Raw genomic sequence first — 24,246 nt, 5'->3', positions numbered from 1 at the left:
CCCGTGCAAGGTCAGAGTGCAGTTTAGACAGGATACATGAGCTCGCACCCCTTCCTCCTGCCAAAAACATCCTCTGATCTTTAATGACCAAATAGGACCTCAGTTTAATTTTTCAGTCTGAAGGACAGTGCCTCCAGTATGATTCACCATACTAGGGCACTGGTTTGGACTGTGACCCTTTAGGAAAAGAGTTGGCCACTAAAATATCCATATACCCGTACTGTAACTACTTCTTCCAATTAAAAAGCCTATCCTGGCAAGCAATGGACACAAGGCAGGATACACCCTGGACGGGACGCCAGTCCATCACAGGGCCAACAGGGCCACAAACCCATACCAGGAGCCCATTAACCCACCAGCATGTCTTTGGACTCTGGGAGGAAACTGGAGCTCCCAAAGGAAACCCAAGCAAACAAGGTGAGAACATACAAACTCCACACAGATAGCACCCCAAATCCAGAATTAAACCCAGGGCCCCAGCGCTGTAAGGCAGCAATGCTGACCACTGGGCCACCATGCCACCCAGCTGCTGTGTTTCTGCCTTGAAGTCATACACATAAATGAAATGTAAAAGGGTCCCACTGCTATGAAATATTAGCTTAGATGAAGAAACCACTTTATGCACTCTGGACAGGCTGCATGTTAAAACCTTGCACAGACATATGGTACAGGTCTAGAATAATATTTCCGAACAGATGATTTCTGTTGACCTGGTTATGCTGCCTCTGAAGAAGCAGGTTGCTTGTTGGAGGAGGATGCGATTGTGTCTGGGAGCGAGACAGTGTAGGCCTGTAGGCTTGTGCCTGGGTGTATCTATCTGTGTGGGACAGAGTGAGGGCTTGAATGAGTTTCAGAGGAGGAAGGCAGAGTGAGATCAATGCTGAAAGATGGGCAATGGTTCTGTGAAGTGCCAGGGCTCTAATAGCACCTGTGTTGGAAAAAAATCCCAAAAGATGTGCGTGTGCAATAAATGAATCTGGGTAGAAAACAACCACATCCTGTTCCTGGAAGCTGCTGTTCCACTTGAGAGATGTGAATAAATATGACATTGAGCAAATGAAGCCACAGAGCCATTTCTTATCCAGCAGTGAGCAGAACAACAATGCACAGCTGGCTGGGACAAACCTGTTTCTGGGCCTCAGGTTTCGCAGGGAGAGACGCTTTTCCTCTCAGGGTCAGCGCTGTGCCAGATGACGCAGTTTCATGGAGGAATGCTCAGAACCGGTTACCGTTATATAATGGCGAGGGCGTCTGACAGCACATTCCATTAGGGGCCTTTCTGTTTCAGGTTCACTAACCAGCCCAATCCCGATTTCTGCTCCCTCATCTCATTTGCCTTCTCATTTGAAGGTCGAAGGAGGACAAAGCTGTACAGAGACGAAACATTGATGTGCTGCACTGGAGACGAAGGGAACATTTTTAAAACATTTGGAAAAAGACTAGGACAGTTTTTATGATGTTTAGAACCTGATCTGGCCTTTATTTTCCTGTGCTTTATATCCCTGCTACCTTCGTCTGCCTTATACACACCTGAAGAAGACTCTGCAGTTGAAAAGTGTTATTTTTTCTCTTTTTCAGGAGTAATTAACCTTTAATTGTTCTCACATAGGTGACGTATCTCACCCCTCAAACGTATATAATGGAGACGACATGCTAATTTGATAAGTTTTTAAGAACATCCACAAATTCAACAGCAGAAAAAGGTGCTTTTTCTGTTTCACAAAGCATTATTTATGTCACAGGAAATTCTTTAATAGATTGCTCAGAAAATGTGCCACATGTTCTTGATGAGATTGCTGTTCTTCCCAAGGGGTTTTGTTATAGATGTATTTACTCTCGTGATTGCCTTTAATGTGTGTCTATGTTTCTGTCCTTTTCTGATTCCTCAGAGGGGGGAGAGGGGGCTGTTTTGTTTTTATTAGGAATGTGTGTGTAAAAAATGCGAAGTGTGTACCACTGTAAATTTGCAGTTTTCTGAGGGCTTGTATGAAATACTTATAGTGTTTCACTATCCCATATTTTGTGTTATTTCACCACATCAAGTTAATTAATCATAAAGTCTCCCTTACAGAGGTGACCCACAGACCCAGTTAAACAACAGGGCAAGGGTGCAACAGGAGTGTTTCCTCTGAGACCCTCCATCTTCTAGTCAGGAGCCTGCAGTCCCGTCCCACAGGGCCATGTTTCTGCCCTTACCAGCCCTGATGGTGTTATCATGCTCGACCTCTCTCTGCCCTGCTGTTACAATGGTGTGCAGACATGTCTAAGGCTTGGTCTAGCCCATACAGACTTGTAGCACTGTTACACAGCTAACTGGAATGCTGTGACTCAAAGAAGACAGAATTATAGAGTGACAAAACAGTACCATCTTCTGGGAGGGTTGGGCTGTCTCGGTATGAGTTTAAGAACAGATTGAGATTTTTAATACAGGAAACAGAAGGATATAAACTGTTTTTGCATTATGAGAAGCTGCTTGATGCTCCTGTTAAAGCCCACGATTCTGGGTGCATTTTCAAAGTGAAAACTGGAAGGTGAGGCCATCTGTTTTGACTCATACAGTATCTTTCCTCCTCCAACAGGAGATGACAATAGACCTGGGGGATACTGTACCCGGACTATTTACAGAAAGAAACCCGTCTTTGTTGGTAATGTGGGCGGAATGTGTCAGATCCCACCTGCAGAAGGGACTTGATTGGTATTTAGACTGGAGATCCCTCCTGCAAAGGTTACTCGATCTCAGACTCTGTGGGGATTTCCCTTCTGTATGTGAGGAGACGGATTCAGTTGTTTGTCCTTGTCTTCTTCGCCCACCTCCTCAGGCCTGATGCTGTGCGCTCCAGACATAGTAGGTGATTTCTGTACTGTCTCAGAAACCACCGACCTCCACCAGAAGCCATCTGAGGGGACTGATCATGCGGAGGAGTTTAAGGGAATTTATTTTTTGTAACCATTAGGTCGACATTGAATTTTTATTCCAGATTCTTTTTTAGATCTCTGATAAGTATTTCTCAGTAAGTGTTGAGATAGTGATTAATTTATTGCTGTACACATAAACACTTTCTATAATGAGGAGAATGAAGTTTTGAGTTGTGTGATAAAATTACCTTGGATTACCCATTATCCTTTTCAACAGTTAAAAGGAGAATTGTATTAGATTTTCTTTGTTTAAAAATCCATAAACATTTTGAGTGCTGGATTATGTTCTCTGATGGTCTCTTCCCTTACATTTTGCACATATCACAGTTTGATTTATTGTTTTGTTTTTCACTTCTCATTACTTCAGTGGGCTGTGCTCATCCAGAATGGAATGCTATCACGGTGAAGGGTAATAATATGATAAGGGTAATATACTATATAGGAAATGATCTACAAAAATACAGCAACAGAATAATAGTGTAAAGAGCATGTCTGCATGGATGCACGCTGTCATGATGCCATGATGGCGGACCATTGGGAAGCTGCTGTAGGTGTTATGACGTGATCAGCATTACACCATGCCCTGTGCAATATGGCTGGAAGGAAAAAGTGCTCCCAAGCTGTCAGCAAGTCTGGGCCTTTTGGCAGTGAGGCAACACACTTGCCTTCAGAGCCAGTGCCTGGGTTTCAGTTTCCTGGCTTTGACTGAATGCTTCTCCAGCATTGCAATTTAATAATGTCACGGAGGTCAACGGCACAGACAGATCACAGACGCTTGGACAAGGGGCATCTGTGCTTGAGTGCATTTCACGAGATGGTGCCTATGCTGGGAAGCAAGCTCCTATCTGTAGTTTAACCACTGGAGGCCTCGCTGCCTGAACACCTCCTAAATGTACAATGTGGAAGAAAAGAACTGCAAGGCTTCTCCGCTGGTCTTACGATGCTGAGGAGGCCTAGAGACTCACATGAGCTGAGGCTTCTTGGGTCCAGGACAGGCTGAGAGGTGGAAACAAGTGTGAGCCACTCTAGACAATAATAATTATAATAATTGCTTACACTTATATAGCGCTTTTCTGGACACTCCACTCAAATCGCTTTACAGGTAATGGGTACTCCCCTCCACCACCACCAATGTGCAGCATCCACAAAGCAGGCTAATGTTGACATCTAAAGGACTAGTGGAGGTCCTTGTCATTCTGTTTATATCCAACTTACTGAATGGGCGAGCGGATCACAAACATGTGAGAGATTACACATTAATACACATTAATGTATTGGTTTACTTTGGTCATGTGAGATGTTCACAGTTTGGTAAAGGCAAGATATACATCTTAGCCGCAGTCAAAAGAGACGTCTCTCAGAGCCAGGCTTTGAAAGGAAGGGAACATTTTTTTGTTCAAAAATTATTTTTAATTTGGGCCCACAGAAATAGAGAACGAAGTGGGAGGGAGTACGGCATGGCAGGGTGATGTGGTCCTCCATTTCAGAGGAAGCAAATAAAGTTCAGCTCACTTTCCAGCCTGTAGCCTCAGGGGAGATCTATATACAGTATTTTCTAACTGCTTTATCCAAGACAGGGTCAAGGGGGAGCAGGGGCTTATTTCAGCAATGGGTGGGATGGAACGCCAGCCCTTCCTTCACAGGGCACAGACACAGACACACATGCTCACACAAGTGCCAGTCTCACTGGAGTCAATTCACCTACCAGTAAGTATTTAGACTGTGGGAGGAAACCAGAGCACCACCAGAACATACAAACTGCGCCACTGTGCTGCCTATGCCTCAGAGGATACTGATATTTCAGTTTCACTGAAGGTCCGATGTGTGGCGTGTGTTGTGCTATCAATACTATACAAGTGAACTAACCTGGTAGAAAACTGCTAAACTCCTTGCTAAAGGCAAAGCACTTGTGTGATTGCTGCTCTGAATACCAATGGGGCAGAGCCTGTGCTAGTATACCTTATTAAACGGTTTTGATCAGCTCTATATGTTATCCGTTTTAATACATGGTTTCACCATAACATGGTCAATATTTATTTTAAATATCTTTACACTTTTACTCATTTTTATTCAATGTAAAGCCGTATGGAGTTTAAGATTAACTAATATTACGCAGGACAGATATTCACATTGGGCTCTGTCATCAGTCTAAACAAATATTGAGCTCTGACAACAAAATAATGACAAAAGCCTTTACTTCCTTCATTTGTCCGTGGTGGGATGTTTCTTTCTCCTTTGGAAGGTTTTGAGTTAACCATATAAATGAACTAATGATTAAACTTCTAGATAAACTGGACACTAATATGTTTAAACATGGATTAATGTAAAAAAAAGTCTCATATGTAAATAAGATTACATATTTTAAAACGTTTTTTAAAAAAAAACTCTACACACTGTACTTTAACCCACATAATTGAAGGAACAAAAGCAGAGTGAATTGACAGTGAAACTGGCAGTGAAACGGGTCTTTAAGTGAGTTATGAAAGTGTTGAAAGCTGCAGATTCGGGGGGGGGGGGGGGGGGGAGGTCCCTACACAGGAAGCTGCACATGAGACTATTGTTTTAGTTGACGAACTGACTAATTCTGAAGCTGTTCTTACCTAGCAAAGGGTTGTCATAGTCTAATCGTGATTAAATAAAGCCATTAAATAATATTTCAACCTCAGCATATCAACATAGCAGAGGTCTATTGTTTTATATATATAATGTTATGCAGGTGGAAGAAAGATGGCACCACATATTCTTGAAATGACGTCACAGGGCCGAAAGAAAAACCGAGGTTTCTTACAACCTTCTAGGCTTTGTTTTCAGCACCATCAAAAGCGATTTCAACCCAGCACCAATTGTAACCAAGCAGCCTGCACCCGTTTCTGGGTTTAGACTGCAAAGGAGACCAAGAGGCAATGTGTTAATACTGTAGTAAAGGACACGGTACAGACCCCTGCGAAAGGGGGACACCAACCGGCTTGCAGTTAGGGGTGAAACCAGTGAAGAGAAAAACTTTGTCACTTTAAAAGTGACAAAAAGTAGCACTTTTGGTTAAAAAAATGGGTGATACACACATAAAGTAAGAAGTGAATTTTATTCAAATAAATAGCAACATAAATACAACCTACATACCTTTCACTTCCATATCAGATAAAGATTTCTTTAATGTCAAATAAAAAGAAAGTTCCAAATGTCTCAAACAAAAAATAAACACTTAGTGTCTTTAAAAATGGTATTACATCATTCCTTGTACACTCAGACAATTCTGCAAAATGATTCCTAAACAAACAACTCTGAGCTGAGAAGACAGCATGTCATAAAGTGCATTCTCTTACACACTGCAAGTCAGAAAAAAACAATGATAAAAAATGGGGCTTTGGAATCTATGGCCCATGGCTGGAGAAAACCATTGACATGTGCTTAGAGACCCTCAGCATGCCTGACAAATGATGAGCGGGACTGAATTTGTTTTTTATTTTGATTTGTTCAGAAGGCACAAGCAGAAGATCTAGAGGTGACCACACCACCACCATGTGAAATGTTCAATCTAATACTGTTCATCAAGTGGATTTCATTGGATAGTTTTAACTAAAAACTATTCTGCATTCTTATCAAGTCATTTCATCATGTCATTTGCCAAGACACAACTGTAAATTATTTACACACTACATTGAAGCACAATTTGGTGTAACTTGTCATATGGTTTCTGGAAAGTGTGAAGATGCTCAGCTTTTAACCCTGAAAACAACCAAAACTGGTACTATTTATGGAAGACAGTTTGAACAAGAGGTAATCATCGCAGTGTGGTAAAAAGCTTCTGAACGCTATTCTGAGGCACGCTTATTCCTCAGATCAGCATATTCTGCACACTCTCCAGATATTCCAGAAACAAATTGTGAGCCCTACAAAATGAAATGTCCTGTATAACAAATGCAGAACCACAGGCCATATAATAAACCAGAGCAAACCTTCAAATAAAAAAAAACACTACTATTTACACCTAAAAAATCCTTACATTGTTCTATCCAATGTGCAGCACTGTTAAACTTAAAAAATGCTTAAGGAGTTAGCATGCTTCAGGAGTGATTTAAATTATGAATCTGTGGAAGTCATAATTCACTTCAAGTTAAACAGCATCAAGTGAAGGCAACACTCACTCTTCTCTCTACAAATGATCACAACTTGCATTATTTAATGTAAATCACTATCCAGTCACTGTGCAGCTCAAATCTGTCTAAAATGCTGTTTCTATGCTGGCCTTTGAGCAGCTTTTAACCAGTTCTGCAAAGATGGCTGTGAATCTTATCTTTGCCAATATGGGTTGTTTCTTATTCACGTTTATTACTGAGCGGGAAAAAAAGTATTTTCTCCTTGCATCTTACCATCTCAGCTTATGCAACCTTCAGAATCCAGCTAGCCTATAGCTAAAACAACTTTAAAAACATGCAGTTCAAAAGAACATCAGCCATGGCCCTTTTACAGGAGAACCCCATTTTGTCACCCCAAAGTATGAACTAGAGCAAAACATAGCACTCTGATATTCAATGTGTTCTTTTCAGTCCTAGTAACTTGTCTAGCAAAGACAGAATCTGCACTTCAAATGAGTCACTTTGGCTTGCCCTAATACTGCCTTTTGCTACAAAACAAGCTGCCAATGACATGAAGGCAAAATAAAAAATAAGCTTGAACCTAGAGCATGTAGAGCTAACTTGTAGCCTTCTCTAGGCTATCACATTGTTTTAAACCAGGGCTCTCCTCTAGCAATACGTTATGAAACAAACATAGAAATGCCTTGCTTCAGTTTCTTTTCGGAAAAAGAAACTAACCAGTACAACCATTCTTTAGAGTGACAAATTTAAAAAAAAATCAATTCTATATATATATAATCTCTGCATCGACATCTCACCATAAAATATTGCACACATACACCCCCCAAAACATCTTAGTTCTGTTTGTACAAATCTCTGCAAGGAAACACTTGAAGCTTTTTCAGAAAAAAAATCATTAGCTTAAACTGAGGTAATAAAATCTGGGGATTTTTGAACAGAGAAAAGGCAGAAATTGTTTTCAATCCCACTGCAAAAGTGCCGAATACATGGTTAATTTGTTCATGTATCATGTAATAATTATATGTGAAATAAATGTTGCATTGGGGTAGTTCTTTCTGCATGACATTACAATGTTCTAGAAGATTCAATTGCTTGGTCATTTGAAACCAGCGCAACACCTTGACCAAATCAGATCTGTGACTGTACCATACTTAGCGATTCAAAATATCCATGCTCAAGGGGGGGGGAGGTTTGGAACTGATCAACTTCAAAGATGTCACACTTAAAATGAATACAGAGCGGCCAGCAGATACATAACAATACTATCATTTTCCCGTCTGTCTGGGGACAACAATCCCAAACAGTACCCCAGCGGTCTCTGACAGGAAAAGATGGAAAAGATGCCATGCAGAGCGGAATGAAGCCGAGACTGAGGTAATGATCAAGTTTGCTCTAAGTTGCATTCATGAACTGGATTCCACTGCTAGCGCACCGTCACATTGCAGATGCCAGAGTCAAACGTGATGACCCGGATTTGGCGTCTGAAAAAACCCAAATGTGTGAGGAAGCATGGGCCCAGCGTGCCCGAGTCACCTGCAGTACAGAGGTAGCGATACTGTATCTAAAGGTATTGTGGGATCAGGAATGTTTGCCTGGAGATAAGCTCTCGATTGGTTGATTCGTGAGATACCACTGACAGTTCTCTCTCTCCAGCACTAACATATTGTTGGAGAGATCTCAGCAAGCATTACATCACCACAGCAATTTAGTATGAACGTGAACTTGCAATCTTCTGAGGTCATAAGACAGCAGATTAATTCAACAAACTGAAACGAGCACAATATGAAAACCCCATGAACGGTATGTATTAGAACCAATTTGTTACATGTTCAATGGTGTTTTGTCACACTTGCAACCAATCCTTTAAACAAAAAAATAGCATACAAAGTACCACAGAAGAGTAAACCATGTTTTCCATGCTGCAGACCTTCTTGTCTGGCCCATGACTCTGAAACCTGCGAAAACGTATTGCAGATGCCAAGAGATCATCAATAACACAATATCAAATTCCAATCTCAATGACAAGAAGTTTGTCTTAGACCTACAGGTCAATATGGCTGAAGGCAGGAAAACTGAAATTATAGCTAATGCATTTACTAGGTTTATAAACTACACCAGGTTAATGGTTATTCTATAGCTTATCGGTTCACAGTGTCCAAACACTGCAAAGCTGGTGCCATCAAGTAAACTTGGGTATCTGCTGTGCTCAGTTATTAAAATACTATACCCTAGTTTTAGCAGTACCTGTCACTGTCTCTAGACCCAATCCAATGCAAGATTTATTTCTGTAAGGCCGACTTAACTGTGACTTAGAAAAAAAGAAACGTGCAGCTCTCTAAAAATGTTCATGGGAAGTACTGGAAACTGCTGATACTGTTCATGTTCAAGAATTCAAAAAAAACTTTGGTCTTTCCTAAAGTAGTGAAATCAACAATAGCAAAAGATTTAGGGCCCCGTTTTCCTCAAAGGGCCAACCATTAACTTAGTCAGAAGTGGGCAGTTCGCCCACAGTGTGCCCCGAGTGGAAAATAAGGGTCCACGTCTGTCAGCAGACCTTGAATCCTACACTCAGAACTTCTCAGGAAGACAGACTCCTTCTATGCTCCCATCAGAGCTCCTGCACCTCGCTGGATATCCTTCGCACTGGCCCTTAGGATTTCAAGTCAGACCAGTCTTAAACTCCCGTGACATGTAACTGGATCCCCAACCTTCAGCCTGCTTTAGTCTTGCTTCTCAGGCTGTCCAGGAAAGGCTGGGTTTTTGTCAACAGGTGTTAACTTATTGCTTATTCATATAAATACACATGTCTATCTGCGTATGTGTTCAGAGGTGCTGGAGAAGCTGTTTTTCAGATCCATGCCAGGACAAAAGATGCACTTCCCTCTCTTCTCTGCGTGGTCTACTTCACCAGCACACAGCTGCTCATCTGGCTGGTGGTGAGATCCTCCATTTCGCAGTCCGGGAGCTGGAAGGAGAAGCGCGGGAGGTAGGTCGGGCCGCCGTGGATGTGCAGGCGGGCCTCCAGGAGGTGGGCCGCAGAGGAGATGGGCGACAGGGAGGCCTCCGGCAGGCGCTCCGGCTGCTGGCACAGGAGTTGGCGCTGGGGGCCGGGGGTGTGACAGCCCCGCAGGAGCAAGGGGGTGGCGTCGAGGGCGTTCGACTCGGAAAGCAGCGCGGTGGGGGGAAACAGGCCGGAGGGGAGGGGAGCAGGCTGCTGGCTGAGAAACAGGCTAGGCTGCTGCTGCTGCTGCTGCTGCTGGTGCTGCAATTGAAGCATCCTGTGAAGAGAACAGAGGCCAAGTCACATCACACAAAGTAAACCCCCCAAATCGCCTTCTTGCTCCTACAAACACAGCCCGATGCGGACGCAATCTTGGCCCTCGGCGTCTCCTCACCTCTGCTGATGCAGCACCTCCTCCAGCAGGCTCCGGCGGTCGCTCGACGTGCCGAGCGAGGGGCTGAGAGCGCCGCGCCCCGCGCGGGGGCAGGGGGAGGGGCACGCCTGCCTGGCCAGGCCCTTGATCTTGTTCAGCCCCAGCAGGCCTTTGGAGCGCGTGTTCTTCCGCAGCTGCTGCCGGAACGCCTTGAGCCCTGCAGACCCACACGACATTCAGGATTAAACCCTTATCTGCCTGGACCACGTTGCCTTCCTCCTCTTGCTTTGCCAGCTCTAAACGTTCAAACACTCCAAATTAAAAAGGCAAACGCTGGCCGCCTTCCCAGTCCGGGGTTCATCGTTACCTTGAGTGAGGGAGGTGTCCGATGCCCTGCGGCCTTCCTGGAAGTTGGCGCCGGGGAGGCTGGCAGTGGCCTGGTAGCCCTGGGGTTGCAGCAGTAGGGTTGAGGACTGTGTGAAGGGGGTGCCAGTCTGGATGGAGGCTCCTGTGCCCACGGCCGAGGCGAGGAAGTTTGTGTAGCCTCCTTTGACTAGGGTAGGCCCAGTGCTGATAGAGGACTTCAGGCAGCTGTCAGAAGACGCTCCATCTGAGGGGTTTACTGATGAGACCACGATACCTGCAGGACAGGAAGCCAATGTCAAGCAAAGCATTTAAGAGAAATGAAGATACTACAGGCACTGAAACTTAAAAGGTGATATGTTCCTGCTGAGGAACACAGATGCTGAAATATTCATTGCCAACTGCTTTTCATTTTCTACAAAAAGTGTATGATGTAATAGCTAAGTTAGACTTTTTTATTTTATTTGTACTTGTATTTGGCTCACTTTAAGTTGCCAGTTACTTAGGGGCTTATAGCTAGACAAGCATAGATTTAAGGAGTAGTGTTTCTTAGCACAGTCCAGGACAGCTTGCCACTGTTACTCACAGGGAGGGCTGCACTGGTGGAAGTGGGCGGAGACCTCAGCTAGGGTGTGTCGCCGGGAAGTGTTGTTGGGGGGGCAAAGAGGTGTGGCCACCTGGAGCCCCTCCTCTTCCTCCAGATCACCGGGGCGCACTTCCTCGCTAATGGTGTTCTCCAGGAGGCTGTTGGGTGAGATGGAGCGGTTCTGCAACAGTCCGTTCAAGCTGGCCTCAAGTGGAAACACTACCCTCTGTAGTGAAGGACAGAGGAAACCTGAACATTAGCCACATCCATCAACAGGCAACAGAGTATCTGCTTGGCAAAGTGCAAATCATTGCCCCTAATGTGGATCTGCAGTTTGATACAACTCAATACATTAAAACACAAGCTTTTCAATATAGAACACTTTACACAAACCTGAGAATAAATCAGAATATAGTCCATAAAATTTAGAATAAGTGTATTAGTAGAATTATTACATTGCAGCTGCTACTGGCTTTATAACTACATAATTGAATTTGCAATTAACTATCAGACTATCAGAAAGCAAGTCATGCTTAAATCTTTTAATTACACCAATTCCTAGATCTGGCATTTGACTCTACTCATCCTCCCTCCCCATTCAGCCTTAAAGCATCTGAATAGTGCTAATTTGATCGAAATGCCAGGTGCATCTTTTTCAATTACAAAATTTCAAATGGAAAATGCAAAATTGTATATTTTGTGACCATAAAAAAACCACATAGATTACAAAAGTTATATTTAAAGAAATTACCATTAGAGTACCATTGTAGGATGACTAAAAAAGCCCATATAAATTCAGGAAGATACAGCAGGAAGATAGAGCAACTGGACTTACCTGGAAGAGGCCAGCAGAGTCGCAATCAGCGTCGGAGTGATAGGGGGCGCTCTGCACGGCTGGGAAAGGACAGGCTGTTCTGAGGCAGTCGGAGGGTTCTTGAGGTGCCTGGGAAAGCACATCATGACCTAATTAGCACGCCGCTAAACAAACAAATACGGACAATGGATCAAGTCGGAAGGGGGCATTTTTAATGCGTTGTTTCGGTTACAGGGGGCGCCAATCTGGACGCGCGGCCGGTATTCTGCGTCTCTCACCTCGGCGGGGGCGACATCGGAGCTGCTCCTGTGTCTCGGCGGCCGGGTGCTGCACTGGCGGCTCAGCTGGCTGCTGCGATGCTCCCGCACCTTCTCCAGCAGCAGGTAGTAAATGGCAGAGAAGTGGTTGTAGCTGCTGTTTTGCAGCGACTAGGATGGAGGAGAAAAAGAGAAATCCTCTTCAATAAATGAGACTAAGCAGCACAGCGCTGAACCTCTACAACAGCACCAGTTAGCAACGGCTCCCAGGGCCTTGTGAGAACATTCAACCTTACTTTAAAAATCCATATCTTTATTGGCACATTTTTTCAGGTTCCAATATTTCTAAATGTTTTCGCTTGTGTTAGGATGGAACTCCCCCCATTATCAAATTATGAACATCTTAATGGATGTTACTGGAGGTGTGGCATGCCTTCAATTTAAGTTTATTGTATTGATTTAATTATAGCGATTATCCATAAGGTGTCCTTCACTGTCACATTTTTCTCCACTGTGAGTAACTCACCTGACCAGTTAGCCTCACTTTTTAACACTGCTGCAGTTTTTAGTTATCGAAGACTTTTTAATATGCCACTGCATCCACACACACTGTGTAGATGCATAAAGACATCAGCCCAACACATTTTATTGATACTAATCAACTGTCCTTTGCCTTTACCTCAATGGTCCTCTGCCTGTCGATGCCCAAGGTCTGCATGATGCCCAGGACCGGCTCACTGTAGTCTCCCAGGTTGGAGTTGTAGTCTGTGATCGACACAGACAGAGCCTGCTGCTGTGCTGTAGGGTCAGCCAGCATCCAGCGGCTCTGCTTGATCTGGGCGATGCTGATGCGCTTGGCTGGGTCCACTACCAGCATCCTCCGGATCAGGTTTTCACAGTCTGGGAAAAGCAAAGCGCCAGTCAGCTCCGGTATCTCCTCCAGCTCAGCTCTTTTTTGTATTAACATCGTCACTGCCATTGGTGAACTTCTTGTTCATGTGTTCACTTTATCTTTAAACTTCAGATTTATTATTGCAACATGCAGCCCTGAGGAATGCCAGTACAAGACTTCTGTGCTCCTATGTCCATGAAATCTTTGGACGTTTTTTTTAAATCTCAGTTTGATGCGTTATTTCTTTTCCAGGCAGAGAATGCTAACGTGTCAACTCAAAAGCCACAGAGAGATATCAGGACCCGCTCAGGGAGCCTGCGGCTGGCAAGGAGGAGGGGGGGGAGATGGCTACCTTGTGACATGAAGTAGGGGATTCGAAAGCGGCCCTCCGTCACTCTCTGTCTCAGCGCGGGCAGACTGGCTCCATCGAACGGCAGAGATCCGCAGACCAGGACGTACAGGACCACCCCGAGGCTCTGCGGGGGGGGGGGGGGGACAGATCAGAGAACACTCAAATAACTTCTAAACAAATTCTTCTAAACAAACTTCTTCAAATTTCTAAACAAATGCAGAGCCCTAGCGAATCAAAGACCATTCTACCACGTTTGTCAGGCCTAGTGCTCTTACCCAGATGTCGAGCTGGGGTCCCTCGTACTCTTTGCCTTCAAAGACCTCGGGAGCAGCATAAGGGGGGCTCCCACACCATGTGGACAGGGGATCCCCAGCATTGTAGAAGTTCCCAAAGCCAAAGTCTAAAATGCCAATAAAAGAATCGCATTCAGTAAGACAGCGTGTGACTACTGATCAACAAGACTTACTCAGTGTTTGACATTATACTTGAAGGAACACTCAGTGAATGGCCACACCCTATCCCATCTTACAGCTGAAAAACTGGAAGCCTAAGATGCAAAGGGGTTTCCCTCGATTTTCAACGAAAGTAATTACAATTTTCTTGCAAGGCCTTTCAAACACGGAACAGATTTTTTTTCAAATAGAATAAAAACCTCCTCTCCAACTAGAGCACTAAAACAAATATTAATATTTCAGTTCCTCAGTAACAGTACATATCTTCCCTGATTGGTCTCTGGCTCCACAGGCTGTTAAGCCCTGAAGGTGTGGTGCGTTTAAAAATGAGAACAGGAGGCACTTCCTTTTCGCAAAGTGGGGTGGGAGTATGGAACAAGCCGTCCAGCCATGATGTTAAATCCAAAACTCTGGTTTCTTTCAGAAAAGCTGGATGAGATCCTGGGATCAACAAACTACTATCTTGTTGAATGGGCCTCCTCTTGTTTGCAACAGTCCTTATGTTCCCTCCTACCTGCTAATTTGATATTCATATTGGCGTCCAGCAAGAGGTTCTCGGTCTTGAGGTCTCTGTGGACAATGTGATGTCTGTGGCAGTAATCCACAGCCATCAGGATCTGCCAGAACTTCTTGCAGGCCTCGTCTTCACTCAGCCGGCCGTTGGAGGATAGGTAATCTGGAGGAAAAGGAAGAAGTAAAAGGTTTTCAAACATTTTGGAAAATTTTAAAAGTCAACATAGAATACAAAATCTCTATTTATTAACATGCTTTGTAGCACTCTCTGTGCTAATTATTTCTTTGCGAGATGTGATTCAAAAAAATCTAGCTCTATTTGCATCTGCCTGAACATCAGCCAGGAGGACTGAGACCCACAGGATGTTTTCCCGATTCCTCCTTGAGGTGTCTAATCCCAGATCTTTGTTCCGAGAAGAAGGCAGTTTTATTGGCATAGAATACACACAAAGCAGCTTACCGAACATTTCTCCATTCTTCGCATATTCAGTTACAATATACAGCATATCTTTAGTTTCCATGACCTGCAACAAAAGACAACAAAATTTAACATTTAAAATGTTTTAAAGGTTTAGAAATGTAATTGATAATTGGTTGTTTGTTTTTTAAAAAAGCAACCGTTTTGAGAATAAGAAAACTTAACTTTTGAAATGACAGCCCAGCCAGCACAACCTTGAATTTGAAACAATCCTTGAATTTTATGGTTTCCTTTGCAAGAGTTTGATGTATTTGTGTTTGGAAAATGTCCAAAGCTCTATTTCTGAATAGACACTAAAACTGATTGTTGACCTCTGCTTGCAAAGCCCTTCTTCCAGACATCTGAAGAAGCGTCTCGGTTAGGCAGACACACATCACTTATTTCTGTCGTCTGCTGTATTGTTAAGCGGGAAGACATGGTGATGAATACATTTCATTTATATTGGGCATAAACTCACACTGCTCATGTCTCAGTTACAACATCCTTTTCAGAAAACTGTAATGTACTGTACTGTCATGATGCTTTCTAATACCTTACTAAATCACACATTCGTTCCTGCACAAGTATGTGTTTGGGAATGCAACATCCCAATACAGCAGCAGCGTGTAACCCCACTTGACATCTTACTGCATCCACAGCGGAAAAGACTACAGCCTTAAGGAAATGACAGGAACGTCCAACACAAACAGCCCCCCTCCCCTCCTGTCCTAGCTGTGCTCACTGAGTCTGCACTGGTGCTACAGTATGAAAATGAGATTTACACTGAGTAGCTCTTGCTTCTAAGCAAACTCAAATATATTTGAGTATGAAAATGTGTGTGTGTGTGTGTGGGGGGGGGGGGGGGGTCAACAAGAGATCTGAAAATAAAAGGGGTAGGAATTTGCCAGAAAAAGACAGGCCTGACAGCTACAACTGAACCCAAAGCGTCTGTATGGCAGTGTGCAGATGCTGAACCCAGCAGATGTGCCAGAGAGGAAGAGGAACTCTAACCTCCCCTGGTCTAACCACATTTACAGGCCAATAAAGAAGAGGGGATTATTTTTGAATGATGTGCACACCCACAGACCTTCATCTCTGTGGGCTAAAGGTAAATCACAGAGAGCAGGCGGCTACGAATTTAACTACCAAATACAACACCAAGCAGAACTCCAGCCGCAACCTTGCTCTGTGATGATCCGATCGAATCAAAAGGAGCAAGTGAGATTTCAGACTAATACCGCTGCGAGCAAGAGAATATCTGCTTGCCTAGTCAAATACAAACGCCTTGACCTTGCGGTCCCTGGAGCTGCAATCTGAAAGCTGATCTGAAGCAGGGCTAGAAGGGAAACCTGCAACGCGCTTGCAGCCCATGTGCAGCGCACTGTGTGGAGGGGAGGCTGCGATGCAGATAATGCTCTTGACGGCTGAATTTGATTGTCTTGAATCTATGGTGGTCTGGCCTTAGAAGACAGAGTATTCTCTGTCTAGCACTATTCTTCCCCAAGCCTGGCATCTGCTCTGACCCTGATTCCTGCACCTGCGGGCTATTTCATTCCCGCACATTCTCCAAGCACACTCCGACACGGTCTCACTCAGAATATGACAAATATTTCAGACAGGGTAAATCCAACACTAAAAGAGCTGGGGTTTCATTTCTGAATTTATTTTTTAGGACCGAAACCAATGCCGCACATTTGAAAACCTGATTTTGAAGACTTCTCACTCGCTGAGGGCATTTAAATACATTTCACTGCTTAAATGAAATGTTTACTCCTGGGAGTATATCTTCAGACTGTCTCTGTACACACACACACGTTCATTTCGCTCCACAGAAAATCTAGACGCAATCCCAATCCTTCTCCCATTGTGCAAATGCACTGCTCACACATCCCGTGATCCCTCATGCCCACAGCACCTATGAGCTCACCAATTTCAGGGCCCCCCCTCACGGCTGTGGGCATTACAAACCTAACAATTAATTCTTCCTCATCCCTGGACCCTGACACGTTCACTAAGGCTCAGAGAAGGGCAGCCAGAAAGGTCACGCAGGATTGCTAGTAATTCCTGTCTGTGCAAGGTGTGCAGAACACCCTTCACACAACTGCCTAATGGCAAACCCCACTAACATGGACACGCTGAGGAAAAACACAATCCCTCTGACCACAAAACTTAATGCCACTCCGAATGAAAAAAAGAAAAACTCTGCAATGCCTCAACTTTGAAAAGATTCATGCTTTCTCCGCACCGTTTCCAGAAAAGGGAAGGCTATCTATTAATTTTGCTCGTTCACCGTGCACAAAGACACACATCAGGAATAACCAGAAAATAGACCCCTGTCCTTGTCGCACTGACTTGGCTACTGCCACCTGAACTGCCAGTGAGCAAAGGCCAATGCAAAGAAAATCACGGGGCCCTTCAGCGCCTCATCGTTCTCCGTGTCTTCAAGCTGCAGGGCTCCTGCGACAGCTCGCACCTCGATCATCAGCACCAAAGAGTAACTAACTAGCTTGGCGTTGACACAAGCAGCATTCCCTCCTCCAAACTGTCTTTCAGCGCACAAGCCTCCCTTTGCTACAGACCCAGAACAAAACTGACTCAACCTGAAACTGTAGCTTAACCACAGGCCACTTCTGTCACAGTAGTGGTGCACATACAGATAATGCGCTCCACAAGACCGGGCAAGCTCACCTGATACAGCTTGATGATGTGAGGGTGATTCAGCAGCTTCATGATCTGAACTTCTCTGTAAATCTTTTCCAGGTTAGAGGAATTCAGCCTCGTCTTGTCTATTATTTTAATGGCCACCTGTGTTAAGGACAAATGGGTCAGTTTCTTTCAACAGAAGACAAAAACCGAGTACGTAAGAGATGGATTTATCATACGGAAGCCGGTTTAACACTTCGTTACAGACTCCTGTCTTCCCTATTGCAGCTGTTACCAACAACTTTACAATATCTGTTTACAAGATATACGTTATATGTTCACAAGAACATAAACCTAATCCCTATACCCAAAAAGTGGGAAACAAGGACGGCGCGTCGTACATGTGCTCACCTGTGTTTTGGTAACTTTGTGCCTGGCCAGTTTGACCACGGCGAAATTGCCTTTCCCCAGCGTTTTAATGATCTCGTAAAAGCCGACCTGTAAGGGCCTTCCGTGAGGCTGGGTAGGTACGGGCTCCGGGCTGCATTCAGACATGATCACCATGGCGCAGGGTGTCGTATTGTGTTCAGTATTGCAATGTGTTTCTACCAGACTTTACGCCTGAAAAACAAAATAACGAAATATGTGAACACCCGAATGAGCATTTCCTGTATTTAATTTTGTTCAAACTACACTCGATTTGCTGTATAATCGTTATCACTTCAGAAATGACCACAAAAAACTGTTTGTAAAGAAATACTTTTAAAATGGATTCAGATGGCTGGTTAAACACATCTATACAATCAACCGAAAGTGATCAGCGCGGCGCAGCTATGTTGACCTGGAGATAAAGTCAAGCACTTTGCCGTCTTTACTCTCACCAACGGTTTTCGTCGGAACTGCGATTAAGAACCAGTGAGGGAAAAGTTAACTTTCTCGGCCTCGTTCACTTTTCTAAGAGACGTTATCCATTCAGCGTCGAGGTGCCGAAAATCTTGACTTACCTGGACAGAAAAAAACTCCTCGCTGTGTACTTGAAGTTAAGTCCTTTTCTTGAATATCCTGACGAAAAAGCACTTCCTAAAATCTTGCGCGCCGAAGAAATAAAAACAAAAGGTGCAATGGAGATGAACAAGCCAGTAAGGAACTTAGTGAAATATATACAGAGGTGCAGTTTATGTACAAGCCGTTTTGTTTTTTCGAACTGTGCTTCACTTCTGGCTACATTGTAGTCGGCACTTTCTGTGCGTTCCACAGGCACGCGGAAAGCTACTCTGTAATACCCGGCTGGGAAACTCCACCCCCTCCCCCTGCCATAACAAATTGATACCCACCTCATTAACGTCACACCCGCGTCAGAGTTTCGAGCAGGGCGCAAGGCCGGGCGAGAGCGCAAAGCACGAGTTGCCGGGCAACTGTGCGGCTCTGCAGGCGCTGACGCGAGTGGTGATGGAGAGGTTGCTTGGAGATGAAGACGGTGACGCCAGTCCCGGAGCTCTGGCACCACGTGATTTTTCCCTCTCAAGCTGTTACTGTCGTTGTCCAATCCGCGACCCGCTCCTGCTCCTCCTGCTGGAAGGCAGCTGGCACTTTTTGTTAAAAAAGAAAGTGTTGCTGCGTTTCATTCTTTAAGGAAAAACAGGTACACATGAGGAAATATCAGCTCAGGCTGTACCCATCAGCTCAATGGCCTTCAATACAATTTTACAGACCAGGGCTCTCAGGAATATGCAATTAATTAAATGTCCTACTAGCGCGACCTCATTGTTCCAATGCTTTGTAACGTTATTGCACCACAGTGCTCTAGTGGATAATCGTATTACAGTTGTAGAATTTTTTTTTTATTATCGACTTGATTTGCAATGAACATGCGGTGCATTTCATGTGACGTTTATGGAACGGCTTACTCCCTTCTAAACTTTTCTGTCGTGTTGTGGAGTGTTGGACCTTCAGGCATTTGGACATTAACTAGGGTGTTAATAATTCAAATTGTGTCACTTATTTAATGGCAATGCTAAAAAAAAAACTCCGGAGTAATCGTGTTGTCGCTCTAACTCACTTTTTGTTACACAAGGTGAAATGCATAAAATTGTGTCTCAGACACCTCGGCCATTTTAAAGGTTAAAGTATGCCTTTTTTAAGAAAGTTCTTATGCAGATTAGACGGAAACTCTATATCGTTCTTCTCTGTTTCCATACCTGAGTGTACATCTATAGTATATACGTTACAGTTATGATCAACATCAGTATTTAAACCACTGCTCAGTTAAAACTGTGTTGTTAGTGAATTGAAATCCACTCAGTATTATTTAAAAGAGTGCACTTTAATCCATTTTCATCAAGCGCCCTGTCGTCAAGAAGAACCAGCCATCCATGCATTTTCTAACCTCTCGGTATCCAGTTCAGGGTTGCAGGGGCGCCACAGCCTATCATGGCAAGCAGTGGGCACGGGGCAGGGCACACCCTGGATGGGGTGCAAGTCCATCACAGACAGACACACACACTCACTCACACCAGAGCCGATTAACCAAGCAGTATGTTGTTAGGCTGTGGGAGGAAACCAGAGCACCTGGAGGGAGCCCATACGAACACGGGAGAAGAGACAGCGATTTCCTGGTGTGTTGGGCCCCTTGCACGAGCAGCGCCTGGTGTGTCTCGAAAACTCGTTTGTCTGGAAAAAAAGGGACAGAGAGAAGAGAAGCACAGGCCATTTCACTGCAAAATAGAACATATGCTGTATGACTGATACTGAGGATTTAAAATAGCCGATGAAGAGAGTTGATTCATAATGTTGCTACTGGAAATTGAGGGAGAAACTGCATCTAGTATTTGTTACTTGCAAGAAGATTGAAATTCAAGTCTCCTTTATTACCGTGTTGACTTAATTGCAGGGATGCCCTAAAATGTGCTGTAAATCCATCTGAAAGGAGACCATTTATTTCTACAAGAAATCTGGACGCTGATATCGAGACAGCTATCAAACATTTGTCAGATTATGGATTTTGTGCTTCATTGCTTCATCATAGTCATGTCACATTCAAAACAAGACACTCCTCTCCCAATACAGTGGAATCATACAGTCTTCCCTTTGTACTGCGCCTGTGCTATTGATGTCTGTTTGCATAAGGTTAAGCTCATTTTGTCTCAGTTAATGGGAGCATCTGCAGGCTTTAGTTAAATAATACACCACTTATTCATCTTAGCAGGTAAGACCAAGGTAGGTGAGGTCCCCTTTTCAGGCCATAAAGGCCCATGGGGGAATGGGGGGCAAGGGCCACCATTTTTCTCAACCATCCGACACTGGAGGTGGAGGTGATGTGGTCAGCATCACACTCTGGTTGGTTTATTACTCCCGGAAGGATTAACCCCTGGTACTCATTTGGGAAGCAGGCTGGGTGGACCTGGGAGCCGTCTGGAAGGAGTTAGAGCAAGCTTCATCAATCACTTGCCCCTACCTGGGATTGAACCCAGGACCTTCCAATCAGGAGCTAGATGCCCCCTTGCTGTCAGAGCTACCACAGCAGGTAAGATTAAATGAGAACAAATGTTCATTTAGAGGAATGACCCTGAGAGCCTCTTACCCAGTAGTCATTACTGCGTGCCTGGCTCACAATGACAGCAACAGTGCCCACACTGGGATTTGAACCCACAATGCTCTGCTCTGGAATTGGGAGTATTGACCACTGTTGCCTCTCCTTGAGCAGCACAGGACTGTTGACATCACTTTCACTTAGTGGGATTAACATTGCAGGGGAACTCTGTGGCTACAAGGGAAGAGTCATACTGTATGAAGGCGGAAGAAATGCAGTGTGAAATGACATAGTTATTTCCCTACTGGACCTGGGTCGGACATCCCCCGTAACACAAACAACTGAGCGGGGTTTTTTCTCACCTGGTAAGTCAGATCTATGTGTATTGCTCCTTTTCCACCGAGGGGCAGTTCCTACAGTTAGAAGCGCTAAGGCGATCACATCAGGAAACAACACAAATGCTGCGTGAGTAAATATCAGGCTTAACCACAAAAAAAGGTCAGCTCACACAGCTCATCTGCTTCTTGCAGGCAGAGAGCAAACAAAATGCAAATTGCAGGCAGCAGTCAAATGCCAGCTGCCTCACCTGATTGCTCTGCTGGTGTGATGCTTGGGTAAAATGTAAAGCTGGGCACACCACAAAAGAATGGGGGTGTTTAATACAATGGGTTGATATTTGCATGATTTATCTAGACGTCCAGCTAGCTCATGCTTTCAGGACCTGCCGACACTTGTGCAAGGTCAGGGGGGAAAGAGAGCGTGGAATGCTGGGAGCCCTCTAGCGCAATGGCCCCTTGACCAAAACATCCTGGTGCCTGTGACATCATAGCAGAATGGAGAATATTGGTTTCCCAGTCAATAAGGGCAATCCAGGCAGACTGGGGTGATGGGATATTTCCAAGGTATCATTCTTTCCCTGTTAGAAAGAGACGAAGTGACATTGCAAAATATATGCAAATAGTAAAAAGGCTTATTTCTTGAAATTATTTTACTTTCTGTACTTTTTTATGTTTAATTGTTTTTAGTGGGGGCTTGTTTTCAAATCAAAGTCGTTGATTTGTCTGAATTGCTATTTGCATTTATTTTGTTAAATGTAGATATTTTACATCATGGTCCTTATTGGAATTGAAACCGACAAGCATTGTGCAAAGAGAAAAAGCACATCTCATTTGCTAAGCAAAAGCCTCGGGGCAAGAACTGACTACTGTGCATGATGCAGCTCAAAGCTGGCCTGCCAGCTGTTGTAAAATGGCATTTGAAATATTTAGAATTGTAGGTTTTCTGCATTTCTTCAGAGTGACTTGAATAGATTGAGGAAACATGTTTCATGGTTTACGAGCTTGTCTTTCTGTCCAATGCAAAAATAAAACTTGTTGGCACACAATATCCAGCCAGAGACATAGGTTGCAGAAGGTGTTAGGTCCTTATTTAACCTGGTGAGTCGATTGAACTCAGATTCTCCTTGGCAATGGCGACCTGGAGACTCATTACACAGCTGCGTACTGACTAGAGGGACCTGAGAGAGATACCTTGCCCAGGGTACACCAGCACTGAGTCCCGGATTGACCAAGCTGTACAATCACTCGAGGTAAAAGACCGATGTTCCTGTTCGCAAGAGGTCAAGCGTAGCGATCTACTTACTAGCTGACTTGCAGTGGGCAACAGTCAGAGAAGGGGTGATAATTAGAAACAAATGTCTTTTAACAGCATGTGTTTGCAGGAGGCAGCACCCACACTCTTCTACAGAAAGGAACTATGGTCAGAACGAACCTTGATTACAGCAGGATTTCTTGTGAAATAGGGAAAATTCCACATTCTGTCTTTGCTGTTTGGTCTGTCCCCAGTACAGCTACTGGTGCAGTACTAAGGTCAAAGGTACAACAGTATCTTACCTGGGTTTTGAACCCTCAAGCCCTCCATTCCACAGTCCAGAGGCCTAACCTGGTAATGTCACAGCCCTTACAGGTTCAAAGCTACGCATGCAAAACCCTAAATACAGTGAAAATGACCCATGCTCAAAATGTTGAGAAAAATCTGCAAGTTATCAAAGTAAATGTCCTTTTTATCAGGACACCACCTCTGTGATGTGCTATTGCTTTTTGGACGTGATCCCTGTGCAATGCTGTTGCTCACTGGCAGTGGATTTGTGATCCAAGCTTCTCCAGGCCTTTGCAGGTCTTGTCTAATTAACAGAGAGACAACAACACACCGAACATCCTTTGAAGGTCAAAGGCTGACACCCCGATTACAGAACTATACATGTATTTCATCAGAATTTTGCCTGGGACACAAGTTTGCAGAATGAGTCAGGTATATTTAATCGTTGTGACTTGATCATTGATGTTTTACACAAATTGTTACTTTCCAGAATTCTTACCCTTACTTTCATGAATTCCCAAACAGTTATGAGTATCCACGTGAGACCTTTATGCACTTCTTAGCATGTTTGTTTTTCATGTCATGGACAACATCAATGCTTTGATCTCAAATATAATTAAATTTGACCTTGATCGCCCCTGAAGAATGACGTCTCCCTGACAGGACAGGACTCGACTCCTCTACTGAAGTCTTTCTGAAAAAGGGCCACCTGTGATCTTCCATGAAAAGGCTGCAATCATTTAGATATCTATGAGAAAGGTTTAAAGAAAAGGGCAGAACTTGTTCCCAGGTGTTATTTGTATAATTTCACCTGGGAACCACAGTGTCCTTGAATTATCAGAGGCTCGGTGACCCATTTGTTGGGGTCAAAGCTAAAATTCCATCTGCAGTCTCTCTCATGAGAAAAGGGAGTTACTCATCTTAGGGAAGTTTGAAAGGGTGTTTTGTTTTTCGGTCTGGGTTGTTTGTTTTAGGCAAATGAAGAGCAGCACATGTGTTCACATGGGTTATTGTCAATATCCAGCAATGAGGGCTGCAATAACAATGTGGTGAGCACTGAAACAGCCCACTGTTCTCTGAGGTTTCCATACTACACTGAGTTCACATGGAGGGACATTAACTA

General features: G+C 44.1%; 1 protein-coding gene across 1 annotated transcript; it reads right to left on the bottom strand.

Annotated features, from left to right (window-relative positions):
• Positions 1 to 5,984: 5,984 nt before the first annotated feature.
• On the bottom strand, positions 5,985 to 19,018 carry sik1 (salt-inducible kinase 1). Its single transcript, XM_088606019.1, has 14 exons — positions 18,721 to 19,018; positions 18,128 to 18,337; positions 17,762 to 17,878; positions 15,077 to 15,140; positions 14,618 to 14,779; positions 13,927 to 14,051; positions 13,652 to 13,775; positions 13,087 to 13,307; positions 12,429 to 12,578; positions 12,172 to 12,279; positions 11,337 to 11,562; positions 10,755 to 11,027; positions 10,409 to 10,604; positions 5,985 to 10,291 (listed from the first exon to the last, which is right to left on the bottom strand). The coding sequence occupies exons 2-14, from the start codon at positions 18,278 to 18,280 to the stop codon at positions 9,913 to 9,915; spliced, it is 2,298 nt and encodes a 765-aa protein (XP_088462145.1). The 5' UTR covers positions 18,281 to 18,337; positions 18,721 to 19,018; the 3' UTR covers positions 5,985 to 9,912.
• Between the last annotated feature and the right edge of the window lie 5,228 nt (positions 19,019 to 24,246).

The sequence above is a fragment of the Lepisosteus platostomus genome, chromosome 2 (genome assembly GCF_059453375.1).
Source record: "Lepisosteus platostomus isolate fLepPlt1 chromosome 2, fLepPlt1.hap1, whole genome shotgun sequence".
In the NCBI taxonomy this organism is placed as follows: domain Eukaryota; kingdom Metazoa; phylum Chordata; class Actinopteri; order Semionotiformes; family Lepisosteidae; genus Lepisosteus; species Lepisosteus platostomus.
The sequence above is the reverse complement of the archived record's forward strand: the minus strand, read 5'-3'. Positions and strand labels throughout refer to the sequence as shown.

Coding starts and splice junctions, on each gene's coding strand:
- sik1 (XM_088606019.1), bottom strand. CDS start 18,280: ATGGTGATCATGTCTGAATGCAGCCCGGAGCCCGTACCTACCCAGCCT. Junction 12,280..12,428: donor CCGATGTCGCCCCCGCCGAG/GTGAGAGACGCA, acceptor GTGCTTTCCCAG/GCACCTCAAGAACCCTCCGA. Junction 10,292..10,408: donor GAGGTGCTGCATCAGCAGAG/GTGAGGAGACGC, acceptor TTCTCTTCACAG/GATGCTTCAATTGCAGCACC.